At 38.2% G+C, this 25,680-nt stretch overlaps 2 protein-coding genes across 4 annotated transcripts in view; one reads left to right on the forward strand and one right to left on the reverse strand.

Annotated features, from left to right (window-relative positions):
- The window catches only part of Mospd2 (motile sperm domain containing 2), a 40,074-nt gene extending 39,592 nt beyond the window's left edge, over positions 1-482 (reverse strand). The window contains exon 1 of one of the 2 annotated variants that reach the window (XM_042268959.2): positions 111-247. In XM_042268959.2, the coding sequence (XP_042124893.1) occupies positions 111-119 (9 nt within the window). In that variant the 5' untranslated portion in view covers positions 120-247. Of the gene's footprint in view, positions 1-110 lie in introns of both variants that reach the window. The other variant, XM_006973198.4, reaches the window with a different exon arrangement.
- Fancb (FA complementation group B) lies at positions 298-22,027 on the forward strand. Of its 2 annotated transcripts, XM_006973197.4 has the most exons (9): positions 347-690; positions 3,343-4,350; positions 8,516-8,668; positions 9,633-9,725; positions 14,420-14,548; positions 15,473-15,636; positions 19,633-20,063; positions 20,177-20,411; positions 20,864-22,027. In XM_006973197.4, the coding sequence occupies exons 2-9, from the start codon at positions 3,412-3,414 to the stop codon at positions 21,270-21,272; spliced, it is 2,553 nt and encodes an 850-aa protein (XP_006973259.1). In that variant the 5' UTR covers positions 347-690; positions 3,343-3,411; the 3' UTR covers positions 21,273-22,027. The 2 variants fall into 2 exon arrangements, with proteins under 2 accessions (XP_042125077.1, XP_006973259.1); XM_042269143.2 differs by lacking the exon at positions 14,420-14,548 and having other exon boundaries at positions 298-690.
- The last annotated feature ends 3,653 nt before the right edge of the window (positions 22,028-25,680 follow it).

Consider the following 25,680-nt stretch of genomic DNA (forward strand, 5'->3'; position numbering starts at 1 on the left):
TCTTTACTATGATCACTCAGCACAGCGCACCTGCACCCGGAGCGCACGGGCCCTGGGCCTGGAAGGCGGCTTCCCAGTCCGGGGACCCAGCAGTGCTGGGTGCTGCTCACCTCGGCCATGGTCACGATCGTGGACTTGATCGTAGTTGTAGCTGTCGCCGCTTCCACAGCTGGCTGCCAAGTATCTCATCACCAGTCAGCCCAGCCCAAAGGTAGACCAAGAAGGGAGGGAGGAGGAGGCGGTCGCGTGACACCGGAAGGTAGAAGGAAGTGCCTCCATACTGTCCAATCCCATACTGTCGTCCCGGGGTAGAGGCGGGAATAAGTTCTCTGCTCGGCTCCCACTTGCTTCTCTAAGGAGAAACTCCGCCCTCCGACGTCCTCCTGGCACTGCTGTCCCGCCTCCAGCAGGCTGGAGCGCTCCGAAGCTTTCCCCAAAGCACAGCCTCTGACAGCTCGGCAGGTCATTCGCTTCCACCACTCGGAGGCCCCGCCCCCTCAGGTCTCCCCTGGCAACCGCCTCCATCAGGCTTCGCCTTCCGAGTTTTTCACTCTGCTATTGGGCCGGGTGTCCCAGCGTGCAGTGCGCGGGCGGGAGGTTCAGAGTCATTTAGTGCTTCTGGGACGTGAAGATTAGGCTGCCTTGGAGAATTGTTTTTTTTCCTCCTCACCGTTGCGGATACTTTGGACTGTGAGTGTTCTCTATATCCGGCGATTATTTCCGTTAAGACTTTTTGTTGTGGTGTCTCGCATTATAGTGCTGGCAGGCCTGGAACTTAGTATGTAGCCCGGGTTGGCCTCAACTCTCAGACATGTTCCTGTTTCTGACTCTCTGATGGAGACTACAGGTGTAGCCTCCGCTCTTGGTTGTGGAATGTGAGACGCTTACAAGGCAAATACCTTTGAACTCCGAGTTGAAGTGGTTATAGAAAGTTAAAAAGAAAGATGTTATTTTGAGGTGCTTGTTCTTAACAAGGTGGGGATAGGGCTATTATTTCTGCCATGTAAGTGACATTTGTGGTTGTCACAGCTCGCAATGCTTATCCAGGGCAAAATGCAAACATTGCCAAGGCTGGTAAGAGCTTAGATTTATAAAGTGCTGGAACAAAGTTTAGGTTTGGTGGTTTAGTTGAAGATAACAATGTTGCCTTTCTTAAAAAATTGACAGATGCTGGAGACTACTTGTATAAATTGTAAAAACAAAAGAAAACTGTTAGCCTAGGGACTGAGGATATAGCTCACTGGTACCGTGCATGTTGGAGGCCTGATGCTCAGTCTCCAGCAGCCCTTTACCTCCACCAAAAAGGAAAACCCAAGTCTTCCCTCATAAATCCCTAATCTGTAGCTGGTTCACCACAGTAAGGCATTTAGCATCTTCCCCCACAGTGTTTCCTATGTTTACATTTTTATGGGAAAAATTGAACACATTGTTTAAAACTTATTTGAAAATATTCATAAAAATATTTGAATAGCTAAAATCTCCTTTAGACTGAATTCTCACTTCGATTCCCTTGCTTATTAAAATTTAACCATCATGATATGCAATACATTTCTTTTAACTGTAGTGTGATGTTCCATTGGTTTGTTTTCCTACTGGTAATCATTCAAATTTGTAATTTTTATATTGCAAATAGTAGTGCAGTATATATTTTAGAGTAGTAGTATCCTTCCTTATGTGGGTCTGTTTCTCTTGGGTCAGGTCAGAAATGCAATTGCCAAAGATACACATTTCAGTTTCTTGTCAGGTTAAATTCTCTAGTCACCTCTCTTTCATAAATGACTTATTAATTATCTCCTATTAATGAACTTTGTTCCTCAGTCATGTATTTTAGTGCTGCCACTCAGCTGGAGCAGTACCATTCTGTGATTTCTGCATTGTTAATTCATCCCATGTGTTGTCGTTACTTAAAAGAGTGGCTCTGCATGTATAGCCACTGAAACAAGAGAGAAGGACAGATTTCCATGTCTGTTGAATTTAGAGGATGTTCCTTTGATTACATTGATTTTACTCATTCTCTCACACTGCCTTCCTATTGGCAGTTTGTTCTTAATAGAGAAATGCATGCCATGGCAATATGATTAACAGGGTTGGCTCAAGAGGCAAAATGACTCTTTTCTAAATCAGCATTGCTGATTAGTATTGTAAGCATGGAGCAATGCTGCAACCTTGGGACAATTTACCTTCATTACAGTAAAAGGGTCTGAATTTATATAAAGGAGCAATCAGAATGTTCATTCTGAGAGAATAGTCATAAACCTGAAATGACGTAATGCATGTATTGTAACTGACAGAGCTAATAAGCACAAGTGATTGATCACAATTACTTAATTCTTCTGCTCATTTTAGTTAGTTGTATTCACCCTCAATTTCCTCCTATTTTGAATACTAATAGTTTTCCTCAGGTCATAAAAATGTATTGTAAAGTAAGAAGTATTTCTGTTTTTTTCCAGAGAGATTTGTGAGCTTTTTTCTTTCATCGTGTAGCCTGTACAAACTGTTTTTTAGGAAGCAGGGCCCAAGTGCCTTGTCTGTGGGGAGCAACCCAATTCAGCAATCAACATATTTAGGGAAGTCTGAGTTTCAAGACAAGTAAACCATTGATTAACTGCATCTCATCCTAAAGAAGCTAATATAAACCCAAATTAGATTTAGTAGATTTGTAACAGAGAGGGAAGTAGAACTCATGAGAAATTTCCTGAACCAGAAAGATACCTGAAGTCATTTTTTTTTTCAGTGCTCTCGGGGTATCTCCAGTTTTCTAGAATAGTTCTTGCCTTCTACCCTGCTGAGGCAGAGTCTGGTTTCTGCTGCTCCTTTGCACACTCCAGGCTTAGATGGCCTGGGGGCTTTCAGGAAGTTTTCCTGCTTCTGCTTCCCATCTCCCCAAAGGAATGCTGTGATGACAAGGCACACCACTGTATCAGGCTGCTTTTTCCTTTGTGAAGTCTGGTCCTCCCACTTGTATACCTTCCTGATGGATGGTACTTTTAATAGAACTTCAGAATACAGCTTGCCATGCTGATAGAAATTCAGGTATCTTTTCTGACTTATTATTCACAGTCTTAGAGTTGTTTAAGGAAATATGGCATTGTCACCAGGTGCATGATATGTACCTATAATGCCAGCACTCTAGAGACAGAGGCAGAGGAATTATGAGGGCAGGGACAGCAAGGGTCTTTTATATAGCAAGGCCTTCTTTCCATAGAATGTTGTCACAATTGTGTAAGAAGTTTTAATATATTTACTTCAAATGAAATGTATGATTACTTCTGTGATAATTTTCTAACAAAGTATGTTTTCTACTCTGCCTGTTCCACTGAGTCCTTCTTTTTTCCCCCTTAGGATTAAAGGCCTCAACTGGAATCCATTTGCATTTGGAACTGGATCAACACAGAGACTTGATGTATTAGAATGGCTGGCAAACAAGCAATGCCATTTAATGAGCAAGCAAAATTCTTGTGTTATAATGGGGAAATCCTTGTGTTTCATTTGTACAAAGGAGATTGTGAAGTGCCCACAGATACATCTGTATTATATGTCAAAAAGATGGTATTTGACAGAGAAACAGAAACATTTATTCTGATATCCACGGGTTTTTTAAACATTAAGGAGAAAGCTTCTCATATGAAAATTCTGTGTTGCAAATGTGTGTCAGATTTCAGAACTAGAGTTAACCTCCCTTGCATTTTGATACAATATACACAATACAGTAGTAGAGCTTTCAAATATTATATAGTGTTTCTTCACAGTCCAAACAAATTTGAAAAGCATTTGAGTTTTAAACTTCACCATGCATTGGATGACAGCTTACAGATCTTTGATGGCCCTATAGTTTTTTGGCAATATCTCGACAAATTCTTCTATATATCTTCTGAAATTGGGAAAGTTACTAATATATCAGTTAAACTTTCTTCTATTGAGTGGATAGGTGAGATCGAAAATTTTGGAGTAGTATTTTTGGGTCTAGCAGAACCACCTGAGGCTAAATGTACCCATAAGCTTTCAGAATCAGATTATGAATTTTCCAATTCCAACCTTTGTGCATATGTTCTTAAAAGTCAAGAAATATTAAGCAATTGCTACCTTATCCCTCTTGCTTATAGTAGTGTAGTAACTCATGTGCATGTCTGTGCAGCTGAGATGGTCAACAACCAGTTAAGAATGTCTCTGATTGCCCTTACGAAAAAGAATCAGCTTGTTTTGTTCCAAAATGGCATTCCTGTAAGAGTGTGCCAGCTTCCATTTCTAGATCCTTGTTCAGTTCAAATTCTAGATTCAGGCAAAGGAAATCGATTTTTCATCGTGTCATTCAACTCCAAGGCTTGTGCTGTTTCAGAAAAGAAATTTAAGGTACAGTGTTTGATCTCAATTATTGGGGACTATGGGGGTCCAGGCCCTCGATAGTCCCCTCCCAGGGTCCGGGAAGAATCTACAACCAGCTGATAATTAATCTTTGATGAGAAGAAATGAATCTATGTACATGAGACTCCTTAGTTCATACACTTTATTATTCTGTGATAGTTCTCTCTCTACACAGCTTCTAGTCTGCTCTCATGCCTAGCTCCTTTCTTGCCTGATTTCTCTATATTTATCTACTGTCCCCTCTCGGTTGTATCATAATTCCTTCATCTAGTTCTGTCCCTTCTAGGTTCTCATCTATCTAGTTCTTTCCCCTATCAGCTCTTCTCCCATCTCCTTCTCTCTCATCTGGCTCTTTTTTATCTTGTTCTTCCCCATCTGGCTCTTCCTCATCTTTCATCTTGTTCCTCTAGTACTCTCTTCTAGCCCTTCAATCTACTTCTCCCCCATCTCAGTTTGTTCCTCTCAAGTTCTTACCCATCTGATTCTTCCATTCTCTTCTCTCTTCTCTCCCCGTGCCCTGGAAGTCCCGGTATATAAAGGGCGGGTCCGAGCTAAATTGTGTAAAGCTGTTACTTAATGTCCACCTCTCCTAGGCAGTGTCTCCTTGTGGAATTTACCTTAAGTCAGGAGACTTGCCTGTGGGCTGCTATCATTGTTAGTCCTTGGAAGTTGGGCGCCCCCCTGGGCGGTGTCTCCTTGTGGAATTTAAGTCAGGAGACTTGCAGGTGGGCTGTTATCATTGTTATCCTTGGAAGTTGGGCCCCCACCTGGGTAGTGTTTCCTGTAGTCCTTGAAAGTGGCTAAGGGAGATAATCTGATTCCAGAGAAAGCCTTTCCTGAGGCTGTTCTCCAAATACCTGGAATGTGTATGTCCAGAGAGTGATCAGTCCATACTGTTAGCCCTTCTTAGGAAAAGTCAATTGGGAAAACTATGAAGGCACACATGATTTTCATAGCAGAATACAGCTGATATATAACAAGCCAAGTAACACCAAAAACTCTGTGGGATTTGGCTTCCTCTGGAGGAATTCCCTGATCCCTCCACGTAGTGACTTGGCCATAACCAGCTGAGTTCTTATGATATATTCCTGTGGCCTGCAGCACTCAATCTTACAGTAATTCAGTTGGTAGCTTGGGCTTTTCTTTTCCTGTGTTTGCTTTGTTTTGTTTTGTTTTGTTTTGTTTTAAACAGGGCTGGGTCTTAATATGTAGTTCAGACGGCTTTAAGTTTTTCATCCTGCTTTCCTGAATCCTAGGATTACACCCTTGTGCCACCATCACATCCAACCATTTTTAGTCTTTCTAAGCATCCCTATTTTGTAAGTCAGTTTTTAGCATTAGTCTGTGTAGCTGTTTCACTATTTTTTTGTTTTTGTTTTTCTTTCCTGAAGTGGTCTGAAGTCTTCCTGATAATAGTTTGGGGTCTTGGTGTTTGAAGTCAGTAAAGCCTTTGAGTTTGGACGCATAAATATATACCTACAATTATATTTATTTGTCTTTTACTATATTTGTAATTTTTATTAATGTAATCATATTGGAATATCTAAGTTATAGGAAGTAAAGTGATTATACTTGAACAATTATACTTAGCAATTAAGACAAAACAGTAACCATGTAGGATTTAAAATGGAATGAAACATTTCTAATATTGAATACTGGGCCTTTGCTATGAAGACCTTCTGTGAGAGGTTTTAGGTAGTAGAATGAATACTTTATTAAATAATAAAATTATCTTTAATAGCAGTTTTGTCCCCATGTGGAAAGTAACAATCTTTCTTTGTGGAAGCTGTGAATCTGTTCATTCTGTTTCATTCCAAGAAGGAATTGAGGTAGCTTACAAGAAATACAAACAGGCATAAATTCAAGTAAATAATGAAAATCTAAGTTATCGTGCTCCCAGACCAGCTCTTCTTAAAAGCCCCAGAGATATTTGATTCAGTGATAGGACTACATTTTCTCTTAGGGTTTTCCTCAAGTGGAAACTGTCTCTGCATGTTTTGACAAGAATCTGTTTAGTGACCATTTCAAACTTGAGGCCGTTGTCAGGTATGCACAGATATTTGTGTTTTCAATAGAAGAGATTCATATGTTCTCTAGTTGTTCTGTTTAATAGTCTCAGGAAGTTGTGCAGTATTTGAAATAGGAGTGGTCTGAATTAAAATATATTAATGGCAAGTCGACCTGAGATATCAGACTTAGTGAAGGGCTAGGTATGGTGCTACATTGTAATGCCAACAGTGGGGAAACCAAGGCAGAGCCAGTAAGATCTTGTCTTTGAAAAAAAAGAGTTAGTGAAAATGCAGTGAAATATTTTGATTCTTAATTGATGACATCGAATTGAAATGGTAATGTTCGGGCATACTGGGTTAAATAGACTGGGTTAAGTAGTCAGCCCTCCCTATCTAAGTGTTCTGCAAACACTGATTCTGCCAAGAGCAGATTTAAAATATTTGACAAAATCTGGGGTTTGTATTGAATATGAACAACCTTTTTCCTTGTTTCTGTGCCCTAACAAGTGCAGTATAATCAATGGAATGTTGTATTTCATTGTATTTGACGTTATAAATAATCTAGAGATGTTTTAAAGTATATGGCAAAATATGGGTAAATTATTATTATTATTATTATTATTATTATTATTATTATTATTATTTGTTTTTTCGAGACAGGATTTCTCTGTGTAACAGTCCTAGATGTCCTGGAACTCACTCTGTAGCCCAGGCTGGCTTTGAACTCAGAGATCTGCTTGCCTCTGCCTTCCAAGTGCTAGGATTAAAGGCATTCACCGCTATGCTTGGTTATATATTATATACAAATACTAAACCAATAAGCATCCACTGAGTCTTGATTCTCCAGAGGGTTTAGGAGCTAATCTTCCACTTACATTGAGAGATGACTATATTACTTTTACATTTTTACTGAAAACTTAAAATTGTATGTGTGCTTCCCATTTTTGGTTCACTTGTATTTGTGTTAAATAGCTGTTTATTTGTGTTAAATAACTGTTTGAAAGATAGTCATTACAAATATGCATGTAAATTCATGCATAGTTCTTTGATGTTTACATGTCCTAAGAATGTCAAAAGCTATACCCATAAAATTCTCACCAACATGATTGCCTAAACATGTTCTGAACATGTTAACAAATTTTGATTGCTAGTGTCTCCTTTCCATAGTTCATTATGCCCCATAATTGTGGAGAGACATGTAGGTTTTCAGATAGGCTGTCTCCCTGTACAAGTGAAGAATCACAGCTTTCGAAATTAATCCTGTAGGACCAGAATTGATATTTCATTATGTAGATTGAAATGCCTTATTTAAATTCTTTCCAAAGTATAAGCTGCCTTCCCGTGTCATCTAGATAATGTGTCTTTGTTCCTTGGATTCTGGGTGGGAAGTGTAGCTCTTGTGCCCTCAGTAGGTGATCTGATACTTGTGGTGTTAAAAGCCTTTAGCTCTATGGACATTTAAGGAAACTATTTTAAACTCCATGTCTCCTATTCTCTTATAAACTTAACAGATCATTCTATTTAATTAGAATGCTTCTAGGTGTCCTGCTGTTAAAGATCCATTCATTTCCTTTTGTGTCCCTGATAATAACAATGCTTGTACCACCACCACTGGGGTTAAGCTGTTAAGTTCATCTTGACTGTATTTTACTTTGAGAACTCTTCAAACATGTACTGGTACTTTTCGGTTATCCAGTGCTACTGAATTCCTTGGGGAATTGGTCTGATTGTAAACAGCGTGTCCACTGAAGCTTATGAGAAATAGGGTCATCCTTAAATTATCCATGCTAGATAAAGAATCTTCACTAGAGTTTTACTCATGCTAAATATTAGTTTTAGTTATGAGAAGTGATTGAATTTGTACATAGATCATAAGATTGGAACACAAAAATCAGGACTGTGATAGTCTTTAGATAAGCATTAATAAAATACGACATAAGTATCTTGCTATTTACAAAGTTGTCATAGTTCCTTGTGGTTTTGGATCCTATAGTAGCTATATCTTTAGCTTTTGTATTGCAACTTTCATCAGTCATTTGTAAGAATGAACTTAAGAGATTATAATTGCATGAAACAAAAAGACTTCCTAGTTGGTTCATATGTTTCCTTTCCGTATTCCTCTTGTAACACTCCCATTCTTTCAGGTTGTTGCTAAGTGGGAACAACTTAGCTTAGTCCTGATAAATGACTTTGTTGGAGTTGGAACTGAACAAGTACTGGTCATTTTTGAGGATGCTCAGAACACACATTGGCTGACTTCATTTGCAATAACAGATTTTGTCAGAATAAGCTATTCAGTAAGTTCTGTTTACATAATATGGTTTAAGAGCCATTTTAGTACTTAAAAAAGCTTGATCCTCAATCTAAATAGTGTGTATCTCTATCTAAATGATTTCATACTTCTAACTTTAAAAGTATATAGACTGACTCTTTTAAATGTATACAGTGTCCTTTTCAACAAACGTTATATAAATTGACCTTGCTTTTCATATAAACTTGTATTGTGGTATATGTATATCTAAGGGTCACTCAAATGATGGTAATGCTGTAAGCAAACTTTATTGTTGCTTCTGAAATACCATTTTGGATTGACAAATAATATTGCATTAATTAAGGACTAAAAGGAAGTGAAACTACTTCTTAGAAGAGGAAATAAGTGACTATGAAATGGCTCAGTGGCAAGGGTACTTGGTTGCCTAGCCTGATAACCTGAGTTGTGTGCCTAGAACCCACGTGGTGGAAGGAGAAAGCTGACCTCCACAGGTTGTCCTCTGTCCTCCACATACATGCTGGGTCACATGCTGTGGAACACTTCCAATCCCAGAAAAAAAAATAAATGTAATAAATGTTTTCAAATACAAGAAAAAGGTGACACAATCTTGAAGTCTTTTTCATAAGAGAAGTGATTTTCCCTGAAGTTTCATATTTAAGTAGAATTAGAATCTCTCTAATTTTTTTCTTTTGTAAAATGAAGATGATTAGTGCTTGCTCCAGGGTTTTATAGAGAATAATGATACAGTATACAAATTTGCGGTACAGTCTACAAATTTGTGATACAGTATACAAATTTGTGATACAGTATACATATTTTAGGTGGTAGCAGTAGGACCCATAGTGATAGTTGCCCAGTTCCCAGATGTTGAAAATACATACTTTGTTTTTCATGAAGAACTGCCCTTTAGATAAATAGTGATTGTAGTTTTTTAATCCTTTGAATTTTCAATTTATTTCACAGCTTGTCTTGATCTTTTCTGTTATTAGACTAAACCACTGGATTGCATTGAAGACCCTTCCGCTGAAAAGGAACATGAAAATTATTGCTTGGTGCTTCCAGCACTGGAAGCACAATTAGAAGTTAGTGTCTCGATCTGCTCTTTCCTTCTGCCTTGTGATTGACAAGTTCTAACTGAAGTACATAACATTGAAAGGGGCTGGTTACAGTATTCAGCAACTCAGTGTTTAGAAAAAGGGTATTTCAGAGAGCTCTATGTTTGGGCACTGCTATAAAAAACTATTAATATTATGAAGGTGAGTGTGATGTTGCAGGCCTGTGCTTTTAGCACTTGAGAGGTTGAGGCAGGCTAATTGTTAGTTTGAGTCCAGCTTTTGCTCTACACAGTTCCAGGACGGCCTAGGCAACAGAGCAAGACCTGTCTCAAAAATAATAACCCAAACTACTGTGCTGTTACATATAAGTATATTGTCTAGAAATGATAACTTTTTGCAGTAGGATTTAGTAGGGTTAACAAGCTATATGAATGAAAATAACAGAAGGCCAGTTATAAAAGGATCCTGACCTACAGAATCAGTATGTCACAGCATCTCTCTTAGAATGGCAGTGAGTATAATAGGTTATAGCACATTAACAGACATATAACAGTCTACTCTCAATTTTTCCCTAATAAACTTCTCTACAAAAGCCAGGCATGGTGGCACATGCCTATAACCCCAGCACTTGGGGGTAACAAGAGTTTAAGGTCAGTATATACCATGTTCCAAGCCAGCATAGATGAGACTCTCTCAGACAGACCATGAAAAATCTCTGCAAAAGAATTATTGTTTTTGGTTAAATATACCAGCTGTATTAGTTTTCATCACTGACAAAGTTCCTAACATAGGATCTAAGGCAATATTTTTCAACCTGTGGGACAGGACCCCTTTGGGAAGTCAACTCTTTTACAGGGGTTATGTATCAGATATTTATACTATGATTCAGAGCAGTAGCAAAATTACAGTTATAAAGTAGCAACGAAAATAATGTTATGGTTGGGGTCACCACAACATGAGAAACTGTATTAAAGGGTTGCAGCTTTAGGAAGGTTGAGAACCACTGTTCAAAGGGAAGGATTTCTTTTGGCTCACAGTTTAAGATACTTCAGTTCTTGGCTGGCCAGCTGCAATTGCTTAGGGCTTGAGATGAGACAGAATATCATGACAACAGGAGTGTGGGAGAGCACAGCTGTGCATCGCATGGTAGCCATGAGGTATCTCATGGTAGCCACAAAGCAGAGAGTGTGCTTGTGTTAATGTAATTTCTCCTCTCCCCTTTTAACTTTCATACCCTTAGTCTATGGGGTGATGGATGCTGCCTCACATCCAGAATGGGTCTTGTCCCCTTTAGTTTATTATTTTTGGAAATACCTTCACAGATCCTGTGCTCTTAAGTATCGGGGACTATGGGGGGTCCATTCCCTCGATAGTCCCCTCCCAGGGTCCGGGAAGAATCTACAACCAGCTGATGATTAATCTTTGATGAGAAGAAATGAATCTATGTACACGAAACTCCTTAGTCCATATACTTTATTATTCTGTGTCAGTTACAAGCTTATATTCTGCTCTCATATTTAGCTCATTTCTAACCTGATTTCTCTCTACACTTGTCTTTGGTCCCCTCTAGGTCCTGTCTTAATTCCTTCATCTAGTTCTGCCCCTTCTAGGTTCTCATCCATCTTGTTCCTTCCCATATCATCTCCTCTCCCATCTCCTTCTCTCTCCTGTTCCTCTCAAGTTCTTACCTATCTAGTTCTTCCATTCTCTTTTCTCTGTCCTCCACATGCCCTGGAAATCCTGGTATATATAGGCAGGCTTCTAGGGTCAACCAGAGGGGTGATAAGAATCACACTGAGGGGCAATAACCATTAATTATCATTTGCAACCCCAAAGGGAAGTGATCAATGGAGAAATGAATTAACTAAAGGCTAAATTCGGGTAATATCTAAGAAGAGGGATCTTATGTGCTCAACTATAGTCTTAAACATGATTAGTAGAAAATGTTAAGAAACTATACATTGCTAGGTCAATGGGAGAAAATAAAACTGTCTTCTTTTTTCCTGTGGCTCCTATCTGTCCAAGCTCTCTGCTGTTTTTCTGCAGGGTGGGGGAAAGTGTGCTCAGTTGCTAGGCAACCTGTGTACAGCTAGATGCCTCTGGTGATAGTTAAAGGGAGATCTGGAACTAGAGGTAAGGTTTGGGAAAGGAAGTAAAGCTTAACTGGTACATCCGCCAGGCCTTCTTAAACAGGTAGCTTGGATGCTTAAGTCTGTTCTTAGAGAGTACAGAAGTATCTCTGATAAAGTACTTTCCTCCATCTGGGCATGGACCTGGCCGGATGCTGCCAATGATAATTACAGTGAGGCTTGAACTGGGGTTCTGGCTGAGCATAGCTGTCAGTGCAGAAGGTTATCCAAATATTCCTAGAAGTCGTTAGATAAGGAGTTAGAGGTCTATAAAGTTAGTAAGGCTGTAAGAAAGGAGGGTCCAGGCTAAATTGTGTAAAGCTATTACTGAACATCTACCTGACCTATGCGGTGTCTCCTTGTGGAATTTGTCTTAAATCAGGAGACTTGCATGTGGACTGTTATTACTGCTAGTCCTTGAAAGTAGCCAAGGGAGATAATCTGATTCCAGAGAATGCCTTTCCTGAGGCAGTTCTCTAAATACCTGGAATGTGTATGTCCAGAGAGTGATCAGTCCACACTGTTAGCCCTTCTTAGGGAAAAGTCAATTGGGAAAACTATGAAGGCACACATGATTTTCATAACAGAATACATCTGATATATAAAACAAGCCAAGTAACACCAAAAACTCTGTGGGATTTGGCTTCCTCTGGAGGAATTCCCTGATTGTGGAATTGTGGATAGTGACTTTGTCATAACCAGCTGAGTTCTTATGATATATTCCTGCAGCATGCAGCACTTAAGTTTTTTTGTCAACTTGATAGAAGTCAGGGTCATCTGGGAAGAGGAAGGTCCTTTAGATATTAACTACTCCTTCCCTACTCCTCATTTTATATATGATGAAATATGCAGACTAGAAAAATTAAGTGCCTTAGAGCTAAAACTAGAGCATCAACATAGTTGTTAGTAGGGAAGAAAATGGAGGACCCATACCTTGAAGAAATTGGTGAGCATGTAGCAAGATGCTGATAATCATTGCTTGTAATGCCCCACACCTAGACATTAACACAGATCCTCATCAACAGAAGTGAACTGTGCTCATGAGATGAAGTGCTATAAATCACTGAGAAGGAAAGATATCCAGCTGTTAGGGACAACACAACCAACCTTAAAATCTGAGGTACACAGAATGGTTCAATTTAAGAAGTGTTCAGAAAACATACAAGACTAAAAACACTCCATAGGAACATGCAGAAAAAATGGTAAATTCAGAAGACAAGCAAGGAAATTTTGTTAAGAGTCCAAGTAGTGTTGCCTTCTAGCTAGAAAAAAAAAACCATTTGTGACTATTCAGGCCTCCCAGGCAGCTCCCAGAGTGCTTCCATATACTTGGATATAGTTTTGTGGGTGCTGACATCTTTTTTAGTCTTCAGACTTTTCCAAATGGTGGCATTTGGGGCATGGATAGTAGCAAGGCTCAGTGTCAAGCAGGGCAGTTTGTCCCTATACTGGGTTTTTGCTTGGGTTTCTGGTTATAAGGAGATGAACGAAAATAGTCCTTAACATACATGGCAAAATTCTGGAAAGGTAAGCAGGATTATGTGTATAGGAAAAGGAGGGGAATGCTTTATTGACTAAATTTCTTCCTATGAGCTTGGTTTAGTTTTATAGTTTAATAACCAAACTACACAATATTTGAAACTAGAGATTTGCTATTTTGTCCTGGACCAGAGGGGACATGAGAAGAGAAAGAACTGACAGAGGCCAGTGCTAATTTCAGAGGGTTCACTTTCAGTCAGCCCGCCTTGGATAGATACATCCACTCCCACCCCAATTACAAGCCACCAAGTACCTGGACAATGGACTAGGGGCACTGTGAAGCAAGTAGGAGGAGGCCACCATGAGATGGTTCAAAATGGTAGCTACACTTTACACGCTTTGTAATGAGGTAAGGTAAGTAAGGTAAATAATTCAGTCTCCCTCCTCCACCTTCTAGTGATTGATTAAAAAAAAAAAAAAACTTTAGTTCATAAGAAAGAACCCAAAAGGTTTTTAAATATGGAAAGACATTTTATTAGAAGCTGGATTAATATTTAAACAGCCTTACATGTCTATCTAAATGAAGCAACTTCTGTCAATTCAACAAGACTATTTATACTTTTAGTAGCAAAATATATTCCAAGATTTTTTTTCATCCTTAGAGCTGAAATCTAATTATCTAGCACAATAAAAGAAATGAATTGCCCTATTCCCTGTTCTGAGCCAAAGTTAGCTTCTTCAATAGTTTTCAGTAGATTTTTTTGTCAGTAGAGTTGACTAGGAAAAAACAAGCATCAAACAGATTGTGGCCATTGTTCTGTTGGAGGCCTCAGCTTTATTCATAGTGATACATGTTACTGAACGCAGCATTGAAATGGATGCTAATGTATCAGTATGCTCAGTTTGGTGCGTAAACTCCACAGCAGCTACTTCCATGTCTTCCTGGGAACACAAAGCACTTCTTTTGTAAGAGAAAGAGAATCTATAAACAAAAGAGCTTTTCTCTGAAAGTGTTCTCTGCAGAGCTTATTTGCACAAAGTACTTCCTGAATTAATGGCATGTCCAGTTTCATTTGAAACTGTCTCTGGTAACTTTTTCTTTCTATTTTACAGGCTTCATTTGTTTTTCTTAACAAATTTCAGAAACATATCTCACTTAAGGATAAATTTATTGCAAAGTCTTGGAGGGCTCTTTTAAACTCAATTTATGGGAAAGTTGATAGTACGTCAAGTGATGAGGAGGTAAAGTTAATCATGTGACTATCATTTATTCAATTGACAATGTGCAATCTGTTTGAGTTATTTAAATTATAATAAAGTAGAAAATATTGCTTACTGGATTGAAAAGAAGAGTGACAGGGTAGACTTTCATAATATTGAAAAACATTTGTTCAAGGAGCCAATGTTAGTCTGTTTAAGTACAAACCCAGCTCTGCCACTTTGTAGCTGTGTTCTTCACCGCTCTGTAGCTCAGTTGTATCTGTAAAATGTAGAGAACAATACAACCAACAAAGGAGGCTGTGGGTATTGTGAAGATTGGTGTACAAATGGTATTTCGACATAAAAATAAAGATTCAATAAGGAACAGTTATTTCCCCTAACTCTGGTTTCTGTTGTTATTATATATTTATGGTAATGACATGAGAATGGCCCGGACAGTAACAATAAAACTTCAGCACAATTCGATCTGAGCTCAGTGCAAGTTCCAGAGTGGATTGTTTTCAGTATATTTGTGGAATATATTATCACACTGTATTAAAATCCAGTTTTGTGTCCCCACTGCCTCTATATCAGATAACTCATCTTCCAGTCATGATTCTTGACCTGAGCATATACTTATGTTTCATGAATTTTATTTTAATAAGTTATGTATAACCTATAACTTTTTATTTATTATATAATTGTATTATTTATTATTATACTGTATTATAATTTATTTTAAAATCCTTCTGTAGTGTCCAGCCTTTTGACATTGCAACATGATATCATCTACAAATGTGTTGGGCTACATTCATAGTTGTCTTGAAAAGCTTGTAGTCTGTAGGGCTTGGGGCTGAGCATGCTTCTTCATGCTATAAAGCCACAAGCTGGTCTTCATTGTATACCTTTTGATTCATTCTGTGCATTTTTTTTGTAGTCACCTGTTTTGACACATTTTTCTTTAAGGACTCCCTTGTTCCGTTCTGTGATGAAGATGAAAACAGTGTCCATATCCCTGAGGAGAAGTCATCAGAGACTTTTCAAGAGCCAGAACATATTGTAGAGCAGACCTGGTGTCGTGTACTAGACGATGACTTAGTTGTTGGAATGAAAGTCACATCTTCGAAACTGTAAGTTAATTTTAATGTAATAATGCTATATAAATGCTGCATACCAACCCTATCTAACAGAAATTAATGAAAGGCACATGTAATTTTGATTGTTCTAGTAGCCCTATTAAAAATTGAAATAAAAGCAAGTGAAATTAGTTTCAGTATTTTATTGGATACCCTCCATGCAAAGTTTCATTTTAACATATAATCAGTGTAAAAACTGTTAATGAGATACTTGTTTTTATATTGAGCTTTTGAAATTTGGTTTGTCTAACACGTTTTAATTCCCACTTGCCATGTTTCTACTGTTTAGTAGCTGTATGTGTCTTGGCCAGCAATGTTCTACAAATATCCATTTTATACAGATGCATTGAGTTTATTTGAGGAGCATGGCATTTACAAAATGAAGATGGATATTCTCAGGGTGGAGATAATTAAAGAGCACACAGAATATTTTATCAAAGCATTGAGAAGAATTAGGAGCATGTAGAAACTTTAAACTAGCATGGACTGGAGAAAGTTTAGTTAAATAACTAAATGTTTGATAATAGAAGATTTTTCTTCTTGGGCTGTTGAAATCATGGAAAGGGAAATAATATCTCTACTGTCTGAAGCCTAGAGAAAAGCTTTCCCACCAAAACAGAGAAGCACAAATGTGCATACAGACAAGTTGGAGAGACTCTGCTAGTTTATTTGACTGTAACAGTGTAGAGTTCAAACACCTTACCTAGTTATTTGGGGTTTCTACTTGATCTTGTTTCAGTGAGTTCCTTTTTATTTCATGACAAAGGATCTCACTGTAGCCTAAGTTGATGTAGCACTCTGTTTTGCCCAGCCTGGCTTCAAGCTCTTGATCCTCGTGTCCCAGCCATCCCAGCCCCACGATTCCAAGTGTATTACCATGCCTGCCTGTTCACTGACTTCCTAAGGTGTTTGAGGTGATGGAGCATGCAGGTTTGGGGGTTTTTTGTTTCATGTGGTGAGTTAGGTGAATCTGTTTTCTAGTCTAAAACTAATTTTGCAATCCTGAGTTTTATAAACCCAAATTCATTATATAGTTCGGGCGCATTAATAATAGATTTGGTTTCCTCATGTTTGGTCAAGAATATTTGCATTTGTGAACACAAGTGAAGTCGCCTTGAAATTTCCTTCAATAATATTTTCTTGGTTTTAGCCCCAGTGTTGTGACAGTTTGCTCATTTGTTCATATGCATTTATTCATGTCGAGTCTTGCTTTGTTGCCCAGGCTAGCCCAGAGTTCCTGTGTTTAAATCATCCTGTCAGCTCAGCCTCCTAGGAAGCCAGGCTGTTTTGTTTTGTTTTTCCTGATCTATGGAAAATTGTATAAAATCCAAATTATTTGGATTTTGCCATTTGGTTGTACTGATCTGGAAAGCAGTGAATTTTGAGATAATTCTTAACTGGTGATCAATTTGTCTAAAAGTTGTGGATAATACAGATTTTATTCTTAAAAACCATTTGCTTATGTTTTTCTAGTAATTGAATGCTGTGATACATACAAACATTTATCAACTGTGCTCTTAGCAGTTTTCGCTCCAAATCTTGTGTCTGTTCATGAGCAATTTTCCAGAATTTTGTTCATTTTATTAGACTTTTCAGTCAAATAATTTTGCTTTAATGATTTATGATTTTTGAATTGTTTCCTAGTTTTTAAAAATTTCTAGTCCTTCATTTTCTTACTATTTTAGGCTTATGCTATTATTCCTTTTATACCTGTTTCATCATGATGTGATTGGATGTGGATTTCTTTATATTCTCCATTAGGCTGTTAAACTTCCAGACTTTGAGAATTGACTTTTTTTAAAGCAGTTCAGGAAGTGGTGTTACACTTGTTCCTTCTGTATTCCATGTTTCATAGCCTACCTCTGTACCTTCTGTTCATCTCATTGGCTCCTAGGTCGTGTCTTCTGATATAGTCTATTCACTAATTTTATCTCCAATTTTCTAGTCCACTGTTTATTCCACATTTTTATTTATATTTGTTCTATTTACCCCTTCCTAGGTTCACCTGGTCATGTTTTATTATCTCATAATTTTCAAGCTTTTATTTCCTTAGTATGGTGAGCATGATTACTTTTTTAAATGCTGTTCATGTATAGAAAATTTCAAACATACCAGATGGCATGGTGACATCATCTTCTCATGACTCAGGTCCAATAATTATCAAATTATTATTAATCTTGTTATATATGCACCTTTATTCACAACCCTCCAGATTATTTTGAAGCAAAAGTATGTCTCATCTGTAAGAATTTTAACACACACACACACACACACACACACAGTGAGAACATTAAAAATGTGTTTGGCTAACAATTCTCTCGGGCAATGTTCACATTTATGTCTTGTCTTGAATTTAAAATAAGTTTTTAAAACATAAGCCAAATAATATTTATATATTGGACCTGGCTGTATATACCTCCCCATACTCTGTACACACTCCTTTCTTGTGTATATGTTGTTTTTTTCTTGTAATGTATATTTTGAAGTAACCAAGCATTTTTCCCTGTAAAGTTCAATGGGCTAGACTTTGCTGAATTCATCCCATGGTATAGCATAACACGTTTCGCTGTCACCTTTATGCCCCCTAAATCAGAAGTTATATCTCAAAGCTGAGTCATTGACTAAATTGTTGAATTTATATTAAAAGAATTCTGAATAGATAATGCCTTCTCCTATCAGAAAGCATGTAAAAATGCTTTGGGATTTATCAGCCAGAATAACATTGTTAAGAACAGTTCTTCAGGAGTTAAATACGTATGCCCTTAAATGATGTGATTTGTAATTAGAAACAAAAGCCTGGTCAGGACTAGGTGCTTGTTTCTAGCTCAATGGATTGTTCTTTCTTGGGATTTTGTATATGCAGAGATAAGAGTTGTCTTTGGTTGGCTGGTTGACTGTGGGGTTTTATTCTTAGTGGTAAAATCTAGCATAAATCCATGCTGATATTTCCAATTTGGAGTAAAGACTTTACGGTATCACTACCAGTTTTGTAGCTCAGTTTCTCCCCCTCTTGCTGAAAAATCCCAGCTCTCAGTTACACCAACAAAATTACTCTTTCTTCATTACACAATCTGTATATGATAGTCGTGGAATCAAAATATCACAAGTATGTTTATTACAAGTTGTTTCATTAAAATCCTTTGCCTAATCTTTAGTATAACCCAGTAGGTAGTGAAATTCCTATCTTTGGTATGCATCACCATTCCTTGATAACGTGATAGAATTGGAATGTGCCTAAATAAACCTGAGTCATATTTGTCAATAATGAGGAATATCAATCACAAAAACTTTTGTAAAAGAAACTATATTTAACAGTTAGATTTTAAGTTACTCAGGGAAGGTTTACTTCAGAGGTATTTTATTCTAAATTATTACCAGAACTTAAAAATGAGTAATTTCTTTTTATGTATTTCAATAAGATTCATTCACTGATAATTTCATAGAATGTATTTTCATCATATTAAGCCTCCTCCCTCAACTCCTCCCAGATCTACCTCGACCTCTCTACCCACCAAACTTTATGTTATTTCCTTTTTTAAAAACCTAGAAAATCTAGTTTGTATTATCCAGCTCCTCTTAGGTGTGGAAACTACCCAGGAGTGTGATTGATGTACCTGACATCACAGACCTTTTTCAAGTCTGTGTGGCTTTTACTCCAACTCTTTAAAATTTTGCATTGGAATGATTTTTCCTAGGGAAGGAGAGAATAACTATTTTCCTGGGTTTTTTTGTAAATATTTAATCATTTATTTGATTCTTTTAAAAGAATGTGCAGATGCCGGGCGGTGGTGGCGCACGCCTTTAATCCCAGCACTCGGGAGGCAGAGGCAGGCGGATCTCTGTGAGTTCGAGGCCAGCCTGGGCTACCAAGTGAGTTCCAGGAAAGGCGCAAAGCTATACAGAGAAACCCTGTCTCGAAAAACCAAAAAAAAAAAAAAAAAAAAAAAAAAAAGAATGTGCAGAATAACCCAAATTCTCGTATTTTCACAGATCTCCTAATGAAATGACTTTGTCACTGATCATGGATCAAGGCAACAGGTCCAGCTTTCAGCTTATGAAGTGTCAAAGTCAGGTGACTAGGTTGAGTATGAGTTCTCACCCAGAAGCATACTTGATGCCAGTGGAAACAGGAGCAAAGAGAAAAAGGATCAAGTTGACCTGTGGGAGCAAGGAAGAAGAAAAGTCTTTGTGTGAGCAGTCCTCTCAGACAGAACCTACACACATCATTACTGCTGTCACAGCTCTTTCTCCACTTTTAGTATTTAACAAATTGTGTTGCACTTTAGTGTTAAACATTAGTGACAGAGAGAGTGACAAAAATACTGTGCATGATTATATTGTATGTGACAACCTTGATTTTAATCTACAAGATCTTTTTAGTATGAACCACCTACTGGCGTTCCCCACGAAGCAATCACTAGGTAATTGGAGGGGCAATTTTTTGTTGTATGCTTAATTGAATCAGAAGATTTTGAAAATTGGTTGATAGTAGACAGAATTTAAGGATAGGATTTGTGATGTGCTTTTCTTGTAGAACATATGGAAGATCTTTTCTCACTTCTTGCAGTATTGCACAAATACTGTTTTCTTGTCACATCGCCTGCCCATGCCCCGAATCTAATGAAGATGTGGCTCTTGAAACATATGAAATGTGAAATCATCAATGACTTTACAGAAATATACCTTTATAAAAAGCTACGAAGTTGTGGGGCACTCTTCTCTTGGAAGCCAAGAACAAAATTTGAAGGAATTTTAACAGTATACTGCAGGTAATGTATATCCAGTTCAAACCAATTCAGAGAGGTTCGTGTGTCTGAGTGGTCTAATAATCTCTGTGTAGAATTCTGTGTTAGGATATGTCACAATCATGGCCTGGAATTGCTTGAATGCATAGAAATTTGATGTCTTTTCTTTAGTTTTTTGTTTTATATATTTTAGATTCTAGCAGCTATTTTAGAGTTTACCCCTTCTCTATAGTGAATTTTCAGTAAATACTATGTTGCTGTTGTTACTGAGCAAAAGATACATAACCAGTAACTTGACTGCTATTAAGTTAATTAGTACAGGATATGTGTACTGATATAGTCAGAATTTTATTAATGAAAGCATGCATTTTTTATTATTGATCTTTGTGTTTATGAATGAATATGAATTGGTTACTATAAATATGTGTGACTCTTGTGTCCATTGCAGTTGTATCTCGTTTGTCTTTTATTTTTAGGAACCAAGGAGTTTTATTCCAGTTTCTTGACCATCTCTTCAAAGTGCTCCCTGAAAAATGTTTCTTCAAATACCTGACATTAGGAACTGAGGATGACCTAATGAATTATTTGTCATCCACTTTGGAGCAGGAACTAGTTACCTTTTGTTCCCTTTCTACTTCTGCCTTTGAATATGTGAGAGATGGATTGGTGCATCAGTATAAGACCAGCAACACAAGTAATAGTGCCACAAGTGCTTCAGAGGAAATGGCCAAAATCCATCTGCACAAACAAGAAGTACAGAGAGAAAGACTGATACAGGACTTGAATCTGAAAGTGAATGGTGCCAGCTATGTGGAGATGACTTTGGCATTAGCTGAGACTCAGTTGAAATCAGACCTTATTGCAGAGAAACTGGCCAATTTGTAATTATACTTTCAAAATCTTGTTTTAAAATGTTCCAACTGTCATAAAGTGTTGGTTTCACTTGTTATCCTTTGTTAATATAAGGATTAAAACTTACTATAATCCCTAGGGACGGACTTGTTTTTGTTTTATTATTTTGTGTATGATGTAGGATCTCATTCTATAATTTAGGCTGTCCTATAATTCATTATGGAGCCTGTACTGGTCTTACTTAGGATTGCAGAAATCTATGTACCTCAACCTCCTGCGTAGCAAAATTAGATGTGTGTGCTCAATGATGAATACTGATGACACAATGTGGTATTCCAATAGAGCAGCAGTTTCTTACATTGTCATTTTGACTCCCTTTGCTTCTGCTTTCTATTGCAAGGCGGCATTTGACTGTGCCTGGAGACTTCTTTGTGTTAGAATTTGTAGAGGAAGGTTTATGTGTATATAATCAGAAGAACTGAGACAAAATAAGAATTCTAATAGTGGCACTTTGGAATGGATGATTATTTGCTGTGGGGCTTTGTTTTATGTTAGTAGGAAGTTTAGCAGCATCTCGGACTTCCTCTACCCACTAGATGCCCGTAACATTCCCAACCTACCATTGCAGGGAGTTAAGGCTAGGATCCTATGAAACCTGCTATTCAAGGATAGCCCACACAGCAAAGAACTAAATCCAATAGTCCAAAGAACTAAAATGTCAATAATTTAGGTTTGAGAAATCTTTTCTTAAATGTACCACTTAAGTAAAAAATATTTTGCTCTATTTTTAAAAAAAGCTTCTTTTTGTGTATTCTGCTTAGTAAAACATGGCATGTAAAAAAGCCAACTTCAAATGGATGAACTAACTAAATTGGATTGTCAGAAATCACTTTAAAAAATTCTTTTACATTTTATTTATTATTATTTTTTAAATTTTAAAATTAATTTAATTTTACATATCAGCCACGGATTCCTCTGTCCTCCCTCCTCCCCCGCCCGCGCCCCCCTCCCTCCAATCCACCCTCCATTCCCATCTCCTCCAGGGCAGGGACTCTCCTGGGGATTCAGCTCAGCCTGGTAGATTTAGTCCAGGCAGGTCCAGTCCCCTCCTCCCAGGCTGAGCAAAGTGTCCCAGCATAGGCCCCAGGCTCCAAAAAACCAGCTCATGCACCAAGAACAGGTCCCGGTCCCACTGCCTGGGGGCTTCCCAAACAATTCAAGCTAATCAACTGTCTCAGTTATCCAGAGGGCCTGATCCAGTTCCATGGGGGCTCCTCAGCTATTGGTTCATAGTTCACATGTTTCCACTAGTTTGGCTATTTGTCCCTGTGCTTTTTCCAATCATGGTCTCAATATCTCTTGCTCACACAATCCCTCCTCTCTCTCGCTGATTGGACTCCCGGAGCTCCACCTGGGGCCTGGCTGTGGATCTCTGCATCTGCTTCCATCAGTCATTGCATGAGAGTTCTATCATGACAGTTAGGGGGTTCGGCCATCCAATCATCAGTTTGGGCTTTCTCTCGACCATTGCCAATAGTCTATTGTGGAGGTATCTTTGTGGATATCTGGGGACACTCTTGGGCACATACCCAAGGAATGCTCAATCATACCACAAGGGCACATGCTCAACTACATTCATAGCAGCATTGTTTGTAATAGCCAGAACCTGGAAACAACCTAGATGCCCTTCAACTGAAGAATGGATAAATAAAATGTGGCACATATACACAATGGAGTACTACTCAGCAGAGAAAAACAATGACATCATGAGGTTTGCAGGCAAATGAATGGATCTAGAAAAAATCATCCTGTGTGAGATAACCCAGACTCAGAAAGACAAACATGGTATATACTCACTCATAGGTGGATACTAGATGACTAGACTGCTACTCACAACTCCAGGGAGGCTAGTAGTAAAGAGAACCCTAAGAAAGACACAGGGATCACCCAACAACAGAAGTGGATGAGATCTACATGAGCAAACTGGACATGAGGGGGGGGTAAGGAAGGACAAGGGTCGGTGGAAAGAGAGCTTAGGGGAGCAGGAGATCCCAGCTGGATCAAGAACAGAGGAGAACAAGGAAAGAGAGACCATGATCAATGAAGACCCCATGGGAACAGGAAGAAGCAAAGTGTTAGAAATCACTTTTTGATATACCTAGCCCTTCTGGAAAATTAAATGTAGTGGTGAGTAAGACTAGTTTGTGAAGTTCTGGTTATATTGTATTAGAGAGCCACTCTGAAATTATACAACTGTAGGAATGCAAAGAACTTGGGACATTTTTCTTAAAAGAACATCTCTCTCAAATGGCTAAGTATACCTCACAAGCTACTATACTCTCAGAAGTAAAATTGTGGGGCTGAGCAAAGAGCTTAGTGTATAAAATAATTTGCCCTGCAAGGCTAGGGACCTGAGTTCTGATCTCGGCATCCTATGAGAGCTGGGTGCAGAAGCATGCTCCTATAAATGCAGTGCTCCTACAATGAGATGAGAAGTGGAGACAGGAGAATTCCTGGAAACTCACGGGGAGGGGGTAGCTTGATAGCTATAATGCCAAACAATAAGAGACTCCATCTCAAACAAGACAGAAGGTGTGCAGCACATATTCCTGTGTGTGCGCACACACATTTTCCATGCAAAAAAAAATGAAAATGCTTTTGATGCCTTCTGAAATTCCAACTGGAGGCAAAAACTGAAATACAAAATTCTAACTAGACTAAAGAATATAGCTCTCAGTAGAGATAGAAGGAGGCAGAGGCAGGCGGATCTTTGTGAGTTCGAGGCCAGCCTGGTCTACAGAGCAAGATCCAGGAAAGGGGCAAAGCTACACAGAGAAACCCTGTCTCGAAAAACAAAACAAAACAAAAACAAACAAACAAACAAAAAAACGAAAAAAAAGAAAAAAGAAGAAAAAAAAAGAAAATTTAAAATAAGTGAAAATTCATTAAAGAACTGATATATAAGGTCTAGTGAGCGACATTTGAAAGAAATAAAAATTCGACCTACTTTCTCTTCCTGAAAAGGAATTGTAAAAGAATGTGTTTAGTATGTGTGTGGGTGTGCAAGTGCTATGGTATCCATGTGAACTTCAGAGAACACTTTTGGGAGTCATTTTCCTTCTACTATGTGGGTCTAGGGAATGGGACTCAGGTCATCAGGCTTAGTGGCTAGTGCCTCTACCCATGGAACCATCTCACTAACATTGAAAAAGAAGTCTTAATAACAAGAGTGTCTGGAAAAGAAAGGAAGGGGGCAGGTGCAGGTCCCTTTCATTTTACAGTCTTTGACTAAGATGCTGACTGTCTTCTTAGCTGAAAGAGCTAAAGCTGATTGCACAAAGTGACACCTTATGTTTGCAAGCATGAAGTATTAACTGCTCCCATACTTTCCTGGTAACTAAGGATCTGGGCATGTCAATGGTTTGAAAAGAACGCAGGTTATTTTCTTGACAACTGTCAGTTTGCCCAAATCCTGTAGAGAAAATTTTCAAGACATCTTAAGTGTGACAGTTGTTTAGCTCTGGGCCTAGATTTAGTGAGGGGTCAGGAAATATAATATTATTGACAGATAGCTATATGCCTACCAGTAATCTTGAAGGACATAAAATACAGTCCTATGCATATCTGTGCATACAGAAGGTTAATTTGTTTTTTCAGTATTAGGGATTAAGCCTAGGTTCCCATACCAGCTAAGCAAATGCTCTACCACTCAACTATATATACTCAGCTCTCTTACTTTAAAAAACTAATCTATTTTAATTAAAATATAATTACATCATGTACCCTTTCCTTGCCTTCTCTCCATCCTCTCTCCTGTCCCCTCCTCCCATTTGAAGAACACAGCACGTTTGCTTTTAAGGACAGTTGGTACAGTGGAAAGACACACAAACTGTACTTCATCGAGTTCTTCCAAGGGCTTGTTCTTTTCGCCATTTGGGGTTATCTGTGTCTGTGATTTGAGTTGCTTACTACCTCAACAACAGCAAAAGCCTTTTTTCCCTTTGATCCATGTTCTTGGAATGCTAATAGTCTGGTCATATCTCCAAAGTACCTCTGACTTTTATTAGTATATTAAAGAAAGAGCCTTAATTTATACCCATAGGTATTTTGCATTTTAGATGCTAATAACATATTATACCACTGAAACAAAAGTCTTCTGGCTTCAGTTTCTTGCTCACCTTTTAGGACCTCATTTCAGGAATCTATCCTGCCCGCTGTACTCAGTGGGACCAGGTCCTGTTTAGATATTGATTTTTGGTAGTAAGCCAGACCCCCACAGTGCTTTCACTGTTTGAATATTGGCCGTGTACATTTATGAGTGGCTTTGCTGGATGTACTTGTGTACTTGCTCTAGGGAGGTGGTATGTGGGGTGGGAGGACTGGGAGGAGTGGGTGGAAGGAAAAACTGTGCTTGGAATATATTGTATGAGAGAAGAATACA

Source organism: Peromyscus maniculatus, chromosome X, assembly GCF_049852395.1.
Source record: "Peromyscus maniculatus bairdii isolate BWxNUB_F1_BW_parent chromosome X, HU_Pman_BW_mat_3.1, whole genome shotgun sequence".
Taxonomy (NCBI): domain Eukaryota; kingdom Metazoa; phylum Chordata; class Mammalia; order Rodentia; family Cricetidae; genus Peromyscus; species Peromyscus maniculatus.